The sequence below is a fragment of the Diceros bicornis genome, chromosome 3, assembly GCF_020826845.1.
Source record: "Diceros bicornis minor isolate mBicDic1 chromosome 3, mDicBic1.mat.cur, whole genome shotgun sequence".
Classification (NCBI taxonomy): domain Eukaryota; kingdom Metazoa; phylum Chordata; class Mammalia; order Perissodactyla; family Rhinocerotidae; genus Diceros; species Diceros bicornis.
Genome location: NC_080742.1, coordinates 91,336,371 through 91,356,179, shown reverse-complemented (window position 1 = coordinate 91,356,179; position 19,809 = coordinate 91,336,371). Strand labels below are relative to the sequence as shown.

At 39.2% G+C, this 19,809-nt stretch overlaps 1 protein-coding gene and 1 pseudogene across 1 annotated transcript; both read right to left on the bottom strand.

The window, feature by feature from the left end:
- Window positions 1–4,779: 4,779 nt before the first annotated feature.
- LOC131422547 (olfactory receptor 2A14-like) lies at window positions 4,780–5,709 on the bottom strand (annotated as a pseudogene).
- An 11,657-nt stretch (window positions 5,710–17,366) lies between these two features.
- On the bottom strand, window positions 17,367–18,299 carry LOC131422538 (olfactory receptor 2A2-like). Its single transcript, XM_058569870.1, has one exon. It carries the CDS (start codon window positions 18,297–18,299, stop codon window positions 17,367–17,369), a length of 933 nt encoding a protein of 310 aa, XP_058425853.1.
- Window positions 18,300–19,809: the final 1,510 nt, after the last annotated feature.

Sequence of the window (19,809 nt, the reverse complement as noted above, 5' to 3'; positions counted from 1 at the left end):
AGAAAAGTTGAGGAATCTGTTGAGTGAGGACTTGCCCATGGCCCACCTCATGATGTGTACACACTCACAAGGGCATGTAACCCAATCCTTTCTGCCTTTGTAGGGGAGGAGGAACTATTCTACCAACTTCTAGGGCCTTCTGGCTGGTCTAAGAATTACATTGCTAACAGACAGAATAACAGGTGAAAATCAAACAATATTTAATAACATGTATACATGGGAGAAACCCAGGAAATCTGAATAAGCCACCAAAATGGCTGAAGCCACCACCTTAAATAACACCTTCAGCGAAAGACAAAGGAGGATGTTGGGGGTAGTAGATTGAGACTTCAAAGGGGAGGAAGGAAATTTGCGTGGAGATGGAAAAGCAAATGTTTGACAAACAAATGTTTTCTGGGCCATCTAGAGACAATGTGATGAGAGAGTGAGAGAGACAGAGACAGAGAGAGAGAGGGAGACCTTTGATAAAAATAGGCTTAGCAAGGATCCTCCCAGTCTGCTATACGTTGTTTATATTATCCTATAGTTATCTTATGGTATTAGCTACTTCCTGGAACAGGCTTTCTATATTAAAATATTTTAGGTAGTTAGGGTCAGGTCAAAGTTTGATCTTTCAGAGTCTTTTGTTCTTAAAAATAATCAAGCCAAAAAGACACATTTTGGGGTGGGAAATTCTGATTCCCCACAAATTTATCTCCTCCCATTTTAGATAACAAATATTTCAACTGCCCATTCCAATTCTCTGTCAAACCACTACTCAGAGAAGGATATGCAACATGTCTATTTGATGTGATATGTCTTTGCCCATTGTTGGACAATATAGGCTGTAAAGTGCATTCTTTGGTTTAAAGAAATGTAATGTGGTGGTCTAAATGGTACAGCCCGTTTCTCGTGTAATCACAGGACCAGGCACAGAATTTGCCACCCCAAAATATGCCTCTTTGGCATAAGGGCTATTTTGAGCTGATTATTGTTAAAAAAACAGCAGACATAGGAAAAACTCTGAAAGCCTGGTGCAATTTACCCATTTTTAAGGGAAATTTATATTTATAAGTGAAATCTCCATTTCTAAGAGTGCCTCCCTCCCTGTGCCAGGAAGGGGAGGATGACTCTAAATCTCTAGAAACTCTTATCATTAGTGAAGGCAATGACTTAAATGTGCACAATAACATTACCTTTGTTTACTGTGTTTTTCTTGATAACCTCCCGTAACTGAACTCGTCTTAACAATAGGATGTTAAAGCCGTTTTTAGGAGCGGGGAGCCAGCCAGGAGCATGCGCAGAAGAGAAAATTCTGATTTGCCAATCGAAACTCATCCTGCTAGCACTTCCACGTACCAGCGGCCCTCCCAGATCCCTTAAACCTTAGTCTATACCTTGGGCAGTTGAGACAGAGTTGAGAGCCTGTCCTTCTTCTCTTTGCCAATTGATTGCACAATAAACTGCCTCTTCTCCTAAAGACCCGTGTACCACAGTATCGGCTTCTGTGAGCATCAGGCGGTGAGCCCTTGCTCAGTAACACTCCATTAATCATAGTTTCCTTTAGTTCATTGAACATATTTATAATGGCTATTTTGAGATCTTTGTCTATTAAATCCAACATCTGGTCACTGTCATGGGCAGTTTCTATTGCCTGCTGTTTGCTACAGTGGGGGTCCTACTTTCCTGTTTCTTTACATGTCTCATAATTCTAATGTTGTAAACTGGACATTTTACATAAAACTCTGCATATTGGTACCTCTCTGACACCTGCTCTGGGTCTTTTTATTGTTATTTGCTTGGTTACTTGTTTATTGATTGGCTGGATTATTTTAGTGAAATCTATTCTCCCATCCATGAGTAACCATCAGTGTTAGGTGTTAAAAACAGAGGACGTTGCTTCTCAGGGGGTGACACTTTTGTCATACCTACAGTCACCCTGAGATGAGAGTGCTTTTGACAAGGCTCTCTTGCCTGTCTATTTCCCTGACCACACTCAGCTGTCAAACTCCACTAATTGTGGGCTGATTGGTCTCTTGTTTTCAACAATGCTCTAGGGCATAAATTGCTCCAAACAAAAATCCAATCCAATTTGGGCTCCATTGAAGGGCTCCATCACAGGTCAGTGTTCGAGATTCTTTCTCACCCCTGGAGGACCCTTCTCAGCTATTTCTTTCTCTGGTTCTCTCCTGAAAACTAGCCAGCCTACAGATTAGTCTATGTCTCCAATGAGTCTAACAATCTCTTCTCACCTGCCTTTCAACACCACTTCCACTGTTTCGAGAGCACTCTTAGGATTGAATTTCTCCACACTCTTGCCAATGAAGTCAGCTTCTTTGGGAGAGATCGCTAACTACTTGATGGCTGCCCTGCTTTTACCTTCAGGCAAAATGTCTGAGTCATGATTTTGTAACTAGGTGTGGGGACAATGACATGATTGGGGTCTCACTGAGGACTGGGAGGGGGTAGTAACCTCAGGTCTTTTTGACTTGCGTCTTGTGGTGTGACACCACCAGATTAGAGGTGTAGCAAGGGCCCCAGTATTTTCGGGGTATTGTGCCCAAGGAAGAGTCTCTGTCCCGTGAGTGGGAACTGGGCAGAAGAAGGGATCCCCCACTTCCTGCCTCACTCATCCAGAACTTAGCCTCAATAGCAGTTAGATTTGAGGCAGGGAAGAAATGTTAGAATTTTCAGGAGGATGAGAAATGCTGGTGCCTTGCTCCTACTGGGAGAACCCTCTGACAGGGAGTAAGGTAGAGAGGGGAGCCCTGTGGTCTTGGCTGCATGTGTCTGGAGTGGAATTTACTTCTTCGTGAGTTAACTAGGGGAAGGGAGGCAGCCAATTTTGGTTCAGATATTACAGACTCTTACTCTTCTTACTGAGTTTTAGTAGACTTTCTTGAATAAATGTTTCTTCATTTGCTGTATGCCCTTAGGCCATTTCCAGAGACTTTAACTGGTTGTTTAAAAATATTTTGACCAGTTTCACTGGGGAGCATGTCCACAAGTGCTTGTCACACTTTCATAGAGGAAGTAGAATTCCTCCTTAATGTATTTTTTTACATAATTTTGTTGTGAGATAAGGTTATCAATGACAAATAAAATATTAATTTTCAGCTTTTGCTTATATTCATCTGTCTTTTTGCCCAATTCTTCATTTCTCCTTCCCAAACTATTACATGCCACACTTGAGATAGGGAAGGATTTTTAAATACCATGGCTAAGGACCGAAACATTCATCTGCAACTACCTGTATAATGTAAATTTTGGTACCTCTCGTACATGCTATTGTGGTCCTAGTAGTTGTTTCACTACCATCTTCTATGACAAATTTTTGGAAACATTTATCATGACGACCTTCATGTGTCTGCAAAACTCATGCTTTGTTGCACCTTGAAGATGCTCTCAATAGGGCCCGCAGTCTCCAGACCCTCCCCACCGGCACGCTGGTGGTGCTTCACTCACCTTCCTCTCTGAACAAGTGCGCTGAAAAACCCCATTGGTGTTTTAACCTTCAGTAACTACAATTTGGTGACAGAAAAGGTTGTTTTTTTACTTTATTCTCAAATTGGAAGCAGTATATTTTAAGGATTTGATATGAGATTTAAAGATATTATGTAATTTGTCAGGTTTGAAAATCCCATTGACAAGCAAAAATCATATTTTATTTCATTATTTGAAAAAATTCTGTTTATATTCTTTTTATTTTGCCTTTATATCAGCAATTCATCATTTTGTGAGCTTGAAGTTTACATTGCAAACTGTTTTTTTTTCAAATTACTTTATTACGTATTTTTTAAATGCTATTTTCAGTAAGTAATGGAAGCCAGAAATGTCCAAGTCCTCTAGAGAGAAAATAGCAAAAACATATTTCAAATCAAATTGCAGAGCAGTTTTTCAGGGGAACATTTTAATACCAGAGAATGGGTAGGTACTGAGAGAATATGCATGCGCGGTTGGCATGAAGGTCAGAAATGGGCATGTTGATTTTCATATGGACTGAGGAGAACCAAGAAAGGAAGAAGAAACAGTAACTTATACTATTACACAGGACCTTATACTTCAAGGGAGAGGAGAGGCCAGATAGATTTAAAATGAGATTGTTGAAAGTAAGATGACTTGGGTTCCAAATATCAGAGTCATTCTCAGCTTCAGAATTCTCCCTCACTATCAGTCTACACGATTCCCTTTCTTTACATGATAAAGATTTATCTGTTATAAGAATTCCAACTTGTTCTTACACACCCTCTATTGGGTGTTTCCTGCAGAAATGCCTACACAGGCAGTGGTCTAAACCTCCCCTCACTCCTGTCTTCTGCCCCTGACCAACCTGTGACTTGCCCATGTGGCCCTGCATGGTGTGCCCTACCTCCTGTCCCCAGGACCCGTGAGTAGAATCTGTTTTTTCCTGAGCCTCATCTCTGTCTCCTCTTGCGGCTGCATCTGACTGACCATCACATTTAAAACAAAAAACAAAACACTTGGTCTGTGATTGCATTTATTGTTTCTTAATATTGACTTACATGAGCAGAATGAGTAATTTTAAAAAGGCACAATATTTATCAATTTTTCAAATATTATGTCCTGTGCTTTTTGGATCATCTAAGAATCTTTGCCTATCCAAAGTCATGAAGATATTCATCTGTTTTATTTTCTAAAATCTATATGGTTTCAGGCTAAATGTTTAGATCTATAATATTCTTTTTTAATGTGAAATTTATTGTAGCACAAGGCAAAAATGCCACCCACCAGATTCACAGTGAGCAAAGCCCCCTACCCCATGACGATCTCTGCTGTCTCTCACACAAGCCTCTCCTTGCACAGTGCTCTCCTCAGGGCCCCCTTGACTTCTGCGTTCCTCAGGCTGTAAATCAGCAGGTTCAGCATAGGGTTGAAAAGACTGTAAAACAGGGAAAGGATCTTCTGCTGCTTCTCAGGATGGCAGGATCTGGGGGCCATGTACATGATGATGGCTCTGCCAAAGAAGAGCCCGACCACGCAGAGGTGGGAGGAGCAGGTAGAGAAGGCCTTTCTGCGGCCCTCCCCAGACCGGATACTGAGGATGGCAAACAGGATGCGCGTGTAGGACCCCAGCACCAAGCAGAAGGGCCCAAATAAGATAACAACACAGGATGCAAAGGTAACAAGCTGGTTGAGCCTAGTGTCAGCATAGGCCAGCTTGATGACAGACCAGATTTCACAGGAGAGGTGGTTGATTTCATGAGGCCCACAGAAGGGCAGCCTCAGGATGAGAAATAACTGAATCAGATCCAAGATGAAGCTAAACATCCAGGAATTGACGACCAGGAGCATGCACACTCTCTAGCTCGTGATGACAGTGTAATGTAGGGGGTGGCAGATCGCCATGAATCGATCATAGGACATCACTACCAAAATCAGGCACTCTGTAGCAGCAAAAGCCAGATACAAAAAATTCTGCATAATGCAAGGAATGTAGGAGATGGTTCTTGTCTGGCTCACAAGGTTTGCCAGCATCTAGGGGACATGATTGGAAGCATAGGACATGTCAATAACAGCCAAGTGTGAGAGGAAGTACATGGGGGTGTGAAGCCTAGAGTCTAAGCAGATAAGCCCCAGGATGACCCTGTTCCCCAGAAGGGTGAGGGTATAGAAGAGAGAGAAAAATCCAAAGAGGACCAACTCCAGTGCTGGGTGCACTTGGAATCCCAGCAGGGCGACTTCTGTGATCCACGTGTGGTTGTCTGCCATGCTCCTGTGGCAGAGACAGACAAGTCCATGTCCACGACAGGAAAATAGTGCTGCAGGGCAATCAAGACATAAAATATTTACTGAATTTTCCAGAGTGAGCATTTTGAAATGTATTACTGTGTATCGATTTTCTATCATTTATTTTTAGATAGGTTGTAGAAACTAACTCATTGTGCTCATACAAAGCAGATAGAAATTCCCCTTGTATCAATGGAATAATAGGATATAGATATAATTTATTACAGATGATAAAATACGTTATTGATGAAATAATAGGATGCATTATTATATACTCTACCAAGTAGCATCCACACATGCGCATGCATGTTGTTTAGGAGAATTCAAGTGTTCCGGCTCCCTTCGAGGGCGTAAGTCTTGACTATTAATGTAGTTGTAGAGAGATGATCCTGAGACAACGTCTGCTGTAGGAGCGAGTTTCATGTCCTCGGCTTGCTTGTGTTCTTGGTCCAAGGTATGAAGTGACTGGGGTTCTCTGTTCTTTATATGTTGCTTGTTTATCCATTTACTTTCTCACATGCTTTTCTAGTTACTTATTTCAGATTTCCAATCCCTCTAAGTAAATTCTCTGTTTTGTAGTGTCTTTAAAACTTTGTAAGAACCTCCTTTTCAGCAGCTAATACTCCCTAGAAGCATCTCCTGGTACCTCTGTTTCATCTTCAGTGTTCGTAGTTTTATTTTGAGAGTTTTATTTACTTTGGTATCAGCAATTGATACAGAAATTTAGGCATAAGTGAAAGAATTTTTTGCTTCGTGCAATGAACACACGTCCGTATCTTATCTTGAACTCAGTTAAACATGATGACATTTTTGCAGCCATTTCAATGCAAAACTCAAAAGGAGAAAATGAATTTACATTAGAGTGGGCGCATTTATGATTGTTGTGTTTTAATTTTGTTTGGATGTTGTCTCTTTTCCCTTTTATAACTTAAAAGAGAGACAAATCCCAGAGCTTATCTTACTTTCTGGTGTGACAGAATTGTTTGTCATCAGGACATCTTCCCAGCTTTGGCAATTCCCATTGCCATCAAATCCCATGAAGACCTTCCTCATCCCTGTTACCATCCTGACCACCTCCTGCTGTTCTCATGGACTCTGAGCAGGTCACAGGGAGCGGGATCAGCTGGAGCATCAGTTGGTTAGTTCTTTCTAGATATAGACATTTTAAGGCTGTCAATATCTATTGCCAATTAGCGGGCAGAAAATTTGTACCAATTCCTCCCTCTGACAGTGCGTGAGAATTATGTCTCTCTCCAACAGGTAAGCAATATTACAAATTACCAGTTTTAACCTTTGCTAATTTGATATATGAATAATTTTTTACAGTTTAAATTTATATTTCAATAATAACTCAACACATATTCATTGAGTGCATCACCTATTCGAGCCTCTGTTCTAGGATCTGGAGGAACAGCACCAGATAAGGTAGATATTCTGAAGGGGAGACATATTCTGTGGAAGTAGTGGCTATATTTGTCATCTATTCCTTACATTTCCATTTAGGGGAGTAACCTCTCTACTCTGGATGAAGCACTTTGGGGTACAGCTGCCCTCTCTGTCCTCTAGTTGATACGATTTGTGAAACAGGAAAAAGGAACTGAGGATGCCCCTTCTCTGCTCTCCTGCTTGGTGAGATACATTTCTATCCTCAGGTTACAGCCTGCAGAGCATGTTCTGTCCCCTTTGGGGGTGGGGGTGGGATAATGGTTATGATTGTAATTGGAAGAGAAATTTTGTTAAAGATATAAACCGTGTTTTTCAATAAACCTCACCAAATTTTCACAAGAATCTCAAATCAGAGCCGATTTTCTTAGAGCTTCAAATGGGAGAAATAAGTCACTGTATTATGATAAATAGTTAAGCTTTGACCAGAAAAGGGAAATTGAAAACCTCAATCTCATTTTTCTTCTTATTTTTTTTTTGTGTGTGTGTGTGTGAGGAAGATTAGCCCTGAGCTAACATCCGGTACCAATCCTCCTCTTTTTGCTGAGAAAGACTGGCCCTGGGCTAACATCCATGCCCATCCTTCTCTACTTTATATGGGACGCTACCACAGCATGGCTTGACAAGCGGTGTGTCGGTGCGCTCCCGGGATCCGAACCCCGGGCCGCCGAAGTGGAGTGCGTGCACTTAACCGCTGTGCCACCGGGCTGGTCCCTCATTTTTCTTTAAAGAGAATTTTTTTCTAAATTGTCCTGATAGAGAAAAATATCAAGATCTTCTATTGACTAAAAGTAGAAATAGATGTTAAATTCAGTTGAAAATTATTGAAACATCCACTAAAATGTGAAGGAGAGCACAAGCAGAGCAAAGTTCTGATGTTGCACAGGTCAAAGAAAGTGATCTTTGTCATTCAGAGGAGCACATTTCAAAGCCCTTCTAGTTTTCTTATCTGCATTGTAGACTCTGGGCATTTCAAGTTAAAAACCAAAAGAATTGAGAACAACAATAAAACCAGTCCCTGCAAACGCAGAATCAGAAGTGACAGGGATTTGAGCTGTCTTCTAATCCAGGTATCTTTCCATCAATTTCTTAAAAAAATTCACTTAAAATCAGCCTGCTTTCTAGTGGGAACATTGTCCCATGTTGGCTCATGAAGGCCTCCTCTTTCCCTAGAAACTGCTGGAGGGACGCACGTCAAACTTGGCCTCTGTGAATTCCCCTTATTTATATTCCTGTGGTTGACCAACGTGCTCACTAGTGGACACATTTGATCAGAGGGCCATGAAATTGCAAATTTGAGAGACATTTACTCTCTTTCATGTGAACTTATGTGTCTATGCCTACATGGATTTGGTGTTTCTCTTAAAAGGAGGGGGCCCTCTTAGATTAACTCCCTAAGTTTTGAGTGGACACTTCAGTGGAACTCCCAAGAAATAGCAGCAAATTGTGGTCAGTAAAATATCTTACACAGTCACTCCAATATTATTGGATCGATTTTATCTGAGCAGATTGCTGTACAATGACTTCTTATTAATTGATTTATTTTAATTTCATGCAAGCAGAACACAGTTAAAGGACAGATATTGAACTTCTGATTAGCAGATGTATGAAATGGAAACTGCCAAACTTTCTGGAATATACAAATTTGATGACAGAAGGAAGATGGCCCATTATGGACACAAGAAATATGTTAATTGGTCCCACTGAATCAAGCTGAATGGGACGTCAGAGAGCTCTTAATTTCTGAGAACTCCAGAGGCATGGATATTTTGTAACTTTTCAAGGCTCTTCTTGAATAAGCACACCTTGTCATTATGGTAAGAAAGGAAGAAAAGTAATGACAGAAAATTAGACAACGGCTTCAGAAAAAGTCCCGAGTGCATGTCTTTAGAGCTAATAAAGACACAGGAAGCTGGGAAGAGTAAATCTCTTTCTAAAGATCATCTTTGGATGCATCCTGGGAGACCTCCAGGAGGTGGAGTGTGGGTGAGAGCTTGAAGAGGAAGGGCAGGCAGGCTGAGCACAGGGCCTGGGCAGCCTGTCTAGACCTGAGATGGAATCCTGGGAGTGCAGCAAAGGAAAAGCCCAGTGGGCTCATCTGAGATGTTGATGTGTCTTCCTCCTGCACCCAGCCAGTGACCTAGGAGAGCAGGCACGTGGATGCTTCAGCTATCAAATATGCACATCATTAGCTTCCTTTTTGCAAATGATTAGGATCATTCATCTAGTCAAAGTTTGTAAATAGAGCAATCTGGACTTAAACGATTTTGCATATAATTTTTTTCAGGTAAGATACTTCTGAAAGAAACCAATAGTGTAGAAAAAACTATTTCCAAGTGGCAAGAACAAATAAGGAGGCAAATAGAATTCTTAGTGAATCAACTCATTTCATCAGACGTGAACTACAGACAAACCACTGTAATACTGGATGCCAAATGTACTCTTTACAGGTTCATGAGGAGTCAGCTGTATAATAGTGGCTAGCTATACACACATTTTACTTTCATTTCCATTAACATATTTATATGCTGATTTTTAAATTTAAATTTAAAAAGGAATTTAAAGAAATAGAAGAATCCTTTAATGTCACCACTCTCCTGGATTGAAGAAGAAAATACAGGTTTTAAAACTCAAATGGCAATTCTGCCATGCCAGATATCCCAAAGTGAGGGGGAGAGTCAATCTTGTGAAGGGAAGGGGCCATATTTGGATATTTACACTGACCTGAAGTAAAAGATTCTATTGGTCACTCTCTGAGAGTGAGAGCCCTGGGCTGTCACAGATAGAGTTCTAGGGCAGCACAGAGATGTCCAATTTTCACACTTACTCAGATTACTTACCATCTCCAATAGTTACTTCAACACTCAGCTTCACCCTAAGGAGTAGCACAGTTTAAAAAACAAACAAGCAATCATGGATTATGAGCCCAACTGCCTGGGTTCAAATCCCAGCTTTGCGGTCAATCTGTGCTTCTCTGTTCCTCAGTTCTCCCGGGTGCAAAATGGGGTGAATAATAAACCCTACCTCATAGGATAGCAGAGAGAATTAAATGAGTTAACTCACATAAGACACTTAAGAAGTGTTTGAAGATATATTTTGGGGGAATTGAAAGGGAGAGTAACTTCTGTATCCAATAATCATAAGGAGGCATATTATATGCTTAACATTCCTCTATTAAAATAAGGAACAAGAAGAGAATCTGTACCAACAGACAATGGGTTTTCCCTGTAAGACAATGCCATCTATCTCCAGGACAAGTGAGAAATGTGTCCTGTTTGGTCAGACAATGTGTCCAGGCATCTCTGGGGGCAATCAGTTAGCAGAGAGGGAAGGAACATCAATTTCAGTGCAAGCAAACCACTCACCTCTGCCTTCAGGATCCTCTATTTCTAAGAAGAGGCACCTGGGCCACGTGGCCCCTGAAGTTCCTTGTAGCCCTTGAGCCAGTTGATCTGCTCCATGGATGGTTAGCTGACTCCTCTTCTCTGACTCAGTCATGACCAAGCCAAGAGCTGCCACATGAGGATGACGAGTGGGATGTGGTTGGAGGGACCTACAGGCTCAGAGGTATCGTGGCCACACGATGGGGATAGGTAGTGGTCCCTAGAGATCCCCTCAGGACCCTAGTTATGATGACAGGCTTAGGACCACACACGGAAGGCATTTAGTCACTGATCCCTGGAGCCAGTGAGTTCATTCACTCCCCTTTCCCATTTCCCACCTGCAAAACCCTTCTCAGGGCTGATGAACCACTTTTCCTTACAGTGTATAATCTGTGTTCTTTTATCAAACATGGCCTTGAGCTTAGAAGAAACCTCACAGAAAGGAAGGGCTGGGATTGATTCTCCTCTCTAAAGGGGCCTCACTGGGAGGGGAAGCCCAGATACACAGGTCTCAGTACAGAGCTTTATGACAGACTTGCTTCTGAAAGGGAGGGCTTTTTCTGTCATCATTTGAAACCAGCTCTCTCCTTACAGACACAAATAATGATTCAAGGGAGAGAACCCATGGCATTGCATCTACTCTTGTTCTCTCCAGAGAGATTTAAGGAGTTTGCTACTTTCCTATGGGCAGATGAACCAATGAGTGCATTTCCCGCGTTAACTCATTTTCTTCTGTCAGTATCCCATGGGAATTATTATGTTTGGGATTTATGTGTGTTCCTTTGTGTTTGCTTGGGATTGGGTGAGACAAGGGTGTCTCTAAACTATGCAAGACCCTGACACAGAGAATAAAAAAATTCAAGATTGTGTCATAAATTCATTTCCCCCGATTCTCATTTTATCAGTCTTAAATATGCTCCATTCTGATTCCCCCTGTATGACTGTAGAAGAGAGGCTGTGATTTCTTGATCTCTCACAGAAGGTGTCCCATGGATCCTGTTAAGACGTCATCTCAGAGAAATACCTTATCTCCCAATGGAGCAAATGTTATTGCCAAATAATCACTGCAAATACACAAACAAATATTTTTGACTGGGCGGTTTAGGTACACCTCTCCTTTAATTGTATTTAGTTTGCCCTCCATTTCCAACATCTCCAGATTTCTGAGCCATATTTTTATTTCTTCATCTTGGGTTAAGGCCTACAGTTAAAATGACCCTCTCTCTCTCTCTCGCACTAAGTGATAATGTTTGATGATTGTCAAGTCCTTCCAGGTCTAACTTCCTAAGTGTCCATCTTAATCTAGTTCTCTAGAGAGTCTTACTTCTTCAACTGTGGTGGAACGAGGACTTCAAAATAAAAGTAATATGTTTAATCTTTTGGAGATCAGTAAAGTATATTTCAGAGTAGGCAAATTGAGGTTATTTGTTTTCTTAAAATAATCCGTGTCTTACTAAAATCTTAGCACATTTTAGTAAGAGCCCCACTCCACTTACCTCCTTATTCTCCCACACACGCTCTCTACTTCACTGAAGTCCTACTCCTCAGTACTGTTGCTCTTGAAATTCTTAGTCAGTGTTTCAAGTCAATTTTCTCCTTGTATTACCCAGTTGACTTCAAACATAAAACCATTCTTCAAAGAACTAATGGAGTCTTCTTCAAATATCCCAACCCAAATCAGTCTTCCCTGGTAGAATAAAAACACTTATTATAACATCCTTCAAGGTTGTGCTTAAATAATTGATTACTTTTAGTATTTTTATCATTCATTTTCCTGTATTTTACAAGGAAAGCAAGATTATTACAGAAAGACAAATTTCACTCATGAACACCCAGATAAGGGGTAAGGATAAAAATTTAGTGCATGTTCATTCAGATATGCATAATTGCTTCTTGTATTTCTTTTGATGAGGACAATATGATGACATTTAACATAGCCTACTGTGGATACAAAGAGGTGTCATGATTCATCTCTATGTTTTTTTGCTTTTAATCTTTGAAATGGATAGAACAAAAACATTTATTGAGAATAGTCTTAGACTTCTTGTGTTATTAATATTTATATTGATTAATATTTTATATTTTAGTAAGAATAAAGATTACAAAGCATACTTGGCTCCATCATTAGTGATGGAACTTTGTTAAATGAAGGTCAATTTAGAGATAAAAGTATTTGTAGATCACAATACAATACCTACAGCTGCACCTAAGTATCGTTTTAATATTTTGCCATCTCTGAGACAGTAATTCCTCTTTCACAGGGATTGAGTCCTGTCTTTTTTTTTTTTAAGTCCACTTAGCACATAGAATTTCAATGGGGAATTCAGAAAAGATAAAATAATGTAAGCAGTGATGAGAAATTAGACATGTTGATGGCTGTTTTCACCATAACTTCTGTCATGGTATGCCTTTTTAACCATATGAGCTATTGTAGGATGTGTTCCATCAAAACAAGAGAGTAAACCAAGAAAGAGGAGGACGTGAGATTAATGAACTAAACCATCCAACACAGAATAAAGGCAGATGGAATTGCTAGGAAAGATCCAGTCCAATTAGAAAGAGCACAGAAATCTCCTGAGGGATGGATGTATTATCTGAGGTGGCTGAGGAGGATTGACATGTGTAGAAAGCCATAGCAATGGGCACAAAGAATCTAAGCAGAGGGAAAAACAGGCAATCAGTCAACATCACCTTTCTTGCTTGTAGCCGTAAGCATTTAATTGATATGTACTTCCCGCTTAGAGAGTCAGGTGAGGAACATATTGGCCTCATAAATTTTCTTTTATGTTTTCTTTTAAGTTTTCTTTTCAAACTCCCGCCACTGCTGATGTGCTGTGGATGTTGGGCTTCTAGCTTCAAGTGGGGGTGCTTGTCTCTCTTATGGCAGTTGGCTTCTCTGGGAATTGCCTCCCTTGATGGGGCTGATGAACAAGATCCCAGCAGCGCACTGCACTTTGCTCAGGGGTTGAGGAGTTGGTGCTGACCACCACTGTCTTCCTTGATCAAATGTTCATCAGAGACCAGTAATGTGACTGGACGGTCTAGGTTATAGGTGCTCAGGGACACAGCTGACCAAGAGAGAGAAGTCTGCATTCCCCTTGCTCACACCCAGTGTCAACAGGAGAGATGTACTTGTGTGACCTGGTTCTTAAATGTGTCCACCTCTGTTTACCATCATCTTCTCCACCCACTTTTAGGGAAAAAATGCAATATTTATTGTTTAAGGTCATAACTCCATCTGTATTAAAAAAAGCAATTCTGAAAAGTACAAAGAAAAAATCTAAGCTTATTCCAGAGCACAGCACCCTGAAATATCCATTATGATTAATAGCTTGATATCCCAAAGATTTCTCCATAAATATATACAGATCTAAGACTAATAGGGCAGACAGATGAAAATTTTAACAAAAATGTAATCACATGATATTTTAGGAAAGTGTTTTGCCTTTTTTTTTGTGTATGTAAAAAGAATATTTTCCCCATTTAAAAATAAGCTAAGAAATTCAGAAAAATACAACCATATCACCCACACATTGGTTTGGTGGAATCCCACGTATCTCTGTGCCCTTAGAAAAATATAAGAAGAGACAGATAAAGAGATAACGATAAATATTTTTTATAAAACTTGATTAATACTTCTCATGCTATTTTTAAGTATATATATATTTTTAATGTAGCAGAAGGAAAAGTACCTACTATGTAACTAACATACTCATTCTGCTTCAGAGTCCTTTTTTAACTATAAGATGTGGTTCTTAATACCATCTCCTTGATATAAGAATAATTTTTCATTATTTTTAGAGATTGTAGTCATTAGATTTTTAAAACACTATGTCTTATCTGGAGAGACTATCAAAGACCTATGGATGAAATAATTAGCACACTTCAATTTCCTACTTCTCAAGATTAAGAAGACTTGCTTCAGAACTGAAACCATCTGGCAGATGCTGCTAGTTGTCTGCCCTCTGGCCATTACCCCTTCCTTGCTGACCTGGTGCTCATTTTCTTCAGGTCTTAGGTAGTAAAGTTATCAGAGAAAGTGGACCTCATCCTGAGCCAAAGAGGATTAAACCTCTAATGATTAATCTAAGCCAACCTCTCAATTTCATCCTCTTTATCAGTGACTGGTTTAGAAATGGCCATTTGGCCTACTTTTGGCCAATGGAATACAAGAAAAAATCTGATGAGAGGGAGTGCTTCTGGAAAAGATTTTTATTCCTGATGAAAAGGGAAAGACTGACAAGAAGAATTTCTTATTGCCTCTTTATCAATTTTAAATATAGCTATGTCAGAAAATTCTCCCACCAAAACATCTGAAAATTGCTCAACCACCACATTGCCAGAAAAAAAACCTCTATTCTGCTTTTATTCTTGAGGTCTGTTTATTTTGTAAAGTGATTTGTGTAAAAAGATAAACTGGAGTGGTATGGTTGAAAGTCACTTAGTGAAGTCAAGTGGGAGTCTTTGAAACAGGCTGGTCTTTGAGGAGGTGATATTTGAGACCTGATCAATTAGAGGACCAGGTAGATACATTCACCTTTTTGGTTCCTTGTCTTTTTCAACACCTAGATTTGCTTACCATGTTAAATACTGTATATTTTATGCTTTGGTTACTATATATTTTTAATATGAAAGTTAATTATGTTTAATTTTTGCTTATTCTAGAATTTTATAACTCGAGGTAAATAAAGTTTTCATGACTTGTCAAAGAATAGACAATAATTAACATCATGATATATTTTATGTAATACCAAAAAACTTCTTCACAGCAAAGGAAACTATCAACAAAGTGAAGAGGCAAACTACCATATGGGAGAAAATATTTACAAATCATATATCCGATAAGGGGTTAATGTCCAAAATATATAAAGAACTCATACAACTCAATAGCCAAAGAAACAAACAATGTGATTAAAAAATGGGCAGAGGATGTGAATGGACATTTTTCAAAGAAATATACAGATGGCCAACATGCACATGAAAAGGTGCTCAACATTGCTAAACATCAGGGAAATGCAAATCAGAATCACAATAAGATATCACCTCACACTGTTGGGATGGCTATTATCAAAAGACAAGAAATAACAAGTGTTGGTGAGAATGTGGAGAAAAGGGAACCCTTGTACATTGTTAGTAGGAATATAGATTGGTGCAGCCACTAGGGAAAACAGTATGGAGGTGCCTCAAAAAATTAAATATAGAACTACAATATGAACTTCTGGGTATTTATCCAAAGGAAATGAAAACACTAACTCAAAAAGATATCTGCACCCCCATGTTCATTGCAGTCTTATTTATGATAGATAAGACATGGAAACAAACTGAGTCCATCGATGGATGAATGGATAAAGAAAATGTGGTACACACACACACACACACACACACACACACACACCCCACACACACATAATGGAATAGTATTCATCCATAAAGAAGGAAATCTTGCCATTTGTGACAACATGGATGGACCTTGAGGGCATTAGACTAGTGAAATAAGTCAAATATCATACGATCTCATTTATATGTTGAATCTAAAAAAAAAAAGACCTTACAGAGACAGAGAACAAATTGGTGGTTGCCAGAGGCAGGGGGTGGAGGGTGAGCAAAATGGGTGAAGGGGGTCAAAAAGTACAAACTGACAGTTAAAAAATGAATAAATCATGGGGATTGTAAGTACAGCATGGTAACTATAGTTAATAATACTGTATTGCATATCTGAAAGTTGCTAAGATTAGATCTTAAAAGTTCTCATCACAGGAAAAAAATTTTTCTGACTATGTATGGTGACACATGTTAACTAGACTTATTGTGGTGATCATTTTGCAATATATACAAATATTGAATCATTAAAAAAGAGAAACCTTTAATTATTTTATCCTTATTAGCATCATGAAGACAGTTGTTCAATGTGGTTTCATAAATCCAGGGAACATTTGCCACCATGAAAGAGAAATGACATTGGCTATATCCTAGTTGTCTCATGTTGCTCGGTGCTACCCCAAACTATCTTCAGATAAGTTGGTTCAAACATTATAAAAATATTGGTGGGAAAATTTTTAAGAACTTCAACAGGATTAAATCTTGCCTTATTAGAAATATTATAACCCAAAATTAAATGTAATGTTTGAGCAATGCTCAAAACACTTACCTCTAGAGCTATTTAAACATTTACTAATGACTTTCCCTTCGACCAAATCCAAACCCTTTAGTATATTTTAGGATTTTTAATATAGTTTCTCCTTGGACTAAAGAATTTGCTAAGTTTTATCCTTTACTCCTCAATTTTGCCATTAAGGAATTTAGAGTTTCTCTAAACTCTTATTTCACTGACCACATAATTGGTGACGTAGATTCATATAACTTGGCAATATTTTCTATATTAAAATTTCAGGTCTACTTTGGAAGTTCTCTCTTATGGTATTAATTTTACTGTACTGTTTCCAGCTACCACAAGGTGATAAGAAGTCACATATATCTAAATACATAAGCTAGAGAAATGTATTGATACAATTTTCTTACATTTAAAGTTTTCTCCACAAGTTAACATTCCTGGCTTTAAAAAATAAAGACAATTGAATACTTCTTAAAAGAAAGACTAAATATTCTGATAATTTAGCTGTCCCATTTCCTAACATTGTCTCTGAAGTTTAGAAGACGTGATTTCCATGGAACTTGGCCCCGTTATCAGAGCTAGAATTTCAGCAATTACCACTTTTATATCAAACATCAAATTGGGAAATTTTTCTGAGGTTTTGCTTCAGCAAATCACATTTTAAAAGGAAATCTCCAACCAAACAAGACTCTATCTCCCCTTCACATGGATCTTTTCTTCTGCAGTGCTCTATACAAGGCGCCCTTCACCTGAGCATTCCTCAGGCTGTAGATGAGAGGGTTCAGCATTGGGTTAAACAGGCTGTGAAACAGGGACAGTATTTTCTCCTGCTCTTCTTGTTGATTGGACTCTGGGACCATATAAACCACCACAGCAATGCCAAAGAAGAGCCCAAACACACAGAGGTGGGAGGAGCAGGTGGAGAAGGCCTTTCTGCGGCCCTCCTTTGACTGGATCTTAAGGACGGCCCAGAAGATGCGCATGTAGGAGACAAGCATTAAGCAGAGGGGCCCAACTAAGACATACACACCGTCAGCAAGGATAACCACTTGGTTGATCCAGATGTCACCACAGGCCAGCTTGAGGACAGACAGAATTTCACAGAAGAGGTGGTTCACTTCCCGGGGCCCACAGAAGGGCAATCTGAGGAGGAGAATTGCATGCACCAGAGCCAGAATAAATCCACATGACCAAGAAGTGACAGCCAGGACTGTGCACACTCTCCAGTTCATGATGACAGTGTACTGGAGGGGGTGACAGATCGCCACAAACCTATCATAGGACATCACCACCAAAATCAGACACTCTGTAATAGCAAAACCCAAATACAAAAATGTCTGCATAATGCAAGGAGCAAAGGATATGGTTCTATTCTGGTTCACTAAGTTTGCCAACATCTTGGGCACATTACTGGAAGCATAGGACATGTCAATGATGGCCAAGTGTGAGAGGAAGAAGTACATGGGGTTGTGTAGACTCGGGTCCAGACAGATGAGTCCCAAGATCATGCCGTTTGCCAACAGACTGAAGATGTAGAGCAGGGAGAAGATCCAGAAGAGCAACACTTCCATCTCCGCACTGAGCTGGAATCCCACCAGGATGAATTCGGTGACCCATGACTGGTTGCTTCCCATTCCTTAATGAAGTTTGTCAAGGACTGAAGTGTGATAAAAGGTCAGAGCTGGAGAATCAACGAAAAGTCAACTTGTTTATCTCAAAATGAGCTCAGAGAAATGTTGTATCCTCGTCCCTACTTGACAGCTTCCCCTACTCCCCCAAATTGGTTACCTTCCTGTTTTTAACTTTTAATATGCAAGAAATTTAAACTTACAGAAAAGGGTCAAGAATTATTCAAAGAACTCCCATATACTTTCACCTAGATTCAACAAATTTTACTATTTCTTTCATAGTTGCCTTTTCATTCTCCATTTCTCTACATTTACATATTTTTTTTCAGAACCATGTGAGATTAAAGTGTAGACATGAGAAAAAATTCCTCATTTTTCCACCAAGAACAAAGACATTCACTAACCTAACCACAAAATAATTGACAAAATCAAGCAATTTAATACTGACATGTTTCTTTAATCTACAGTATTCTCTCTCTAATCACCACCCCCATCCAGGACCCAATCCAAGATTAAATAGTATATTTAATGTCATCTATGTTTAGCGTCCTTTCTTCTGGAATAGTTACTCTGCCTTTCTTTGCCTTTTATGACACTGGTATTTTTGACGAGTATGGAGCAGTTCCTTAATGGAATGTTCCTCAAATTGGGATTGTATGAAGTTCTTCCTTTTGATTCAGATTATTCACTTTCTTCAGGAAAAAGAAGTATCCTCCTCAGTGTATTCCATGAGTAGGTGCATGATGTTAATTTTCCCATTATTGGTGATGCTAACTTGGATCACTTGGTGAAGGTGGTGCCTCCCAAGTATCTCCATTATAACATCAGTATTGTTTTTCCTAATGTAATTTCTGGAGCATCCATTAAAATTAATATATAAATATTCTGTTCCTCAGAAAGCTTTTGGCCACTAATTTCAGCATCGATTGATTATCTTGCGTGATTCACTTATTGGTAATGATTATTGCAAAATGTGCTGTTCTAATTCCTTCATTGCTTGTATATTAATTGATTGCCAATTTCAGTATAAGGAAAGGCTCTGTCTATCTATCTATCACCTATCTCTATGCATCTGTATCTATCATCTTTCTCTTTCTCTCATATATCTATCAATGTGGACTCATAAATATTTTTATCAAGGGATTATAGTTATGTATTATCATTATCAATACAATGATATATTATCATTATCACACATGCTTAATTGTCCTATATATGAACCCTCCAAGCTTGCTCCTTTGTTCTGTTAACATTTTCCCATAACTTTTGAGCTCTTCCTTACTTCTGATATGATAGGATGTTTCAAGCTCTTCTTGTACATTCCCCATTTCAGCCATCGACACAGCCATTTCTCCAAAAAGGCCTGATTATTTTTAGTGAAGAATCATGGTGAAGAATCTTATACACTAATATCTGGATTTTAATAGTTTGTATTTTTATCATGATTTTTGCCAAATTTCTAACGTCTTTATTGAAAAGACCGAGTACATAATTTGGGAAGGTATAAATTGTTCTT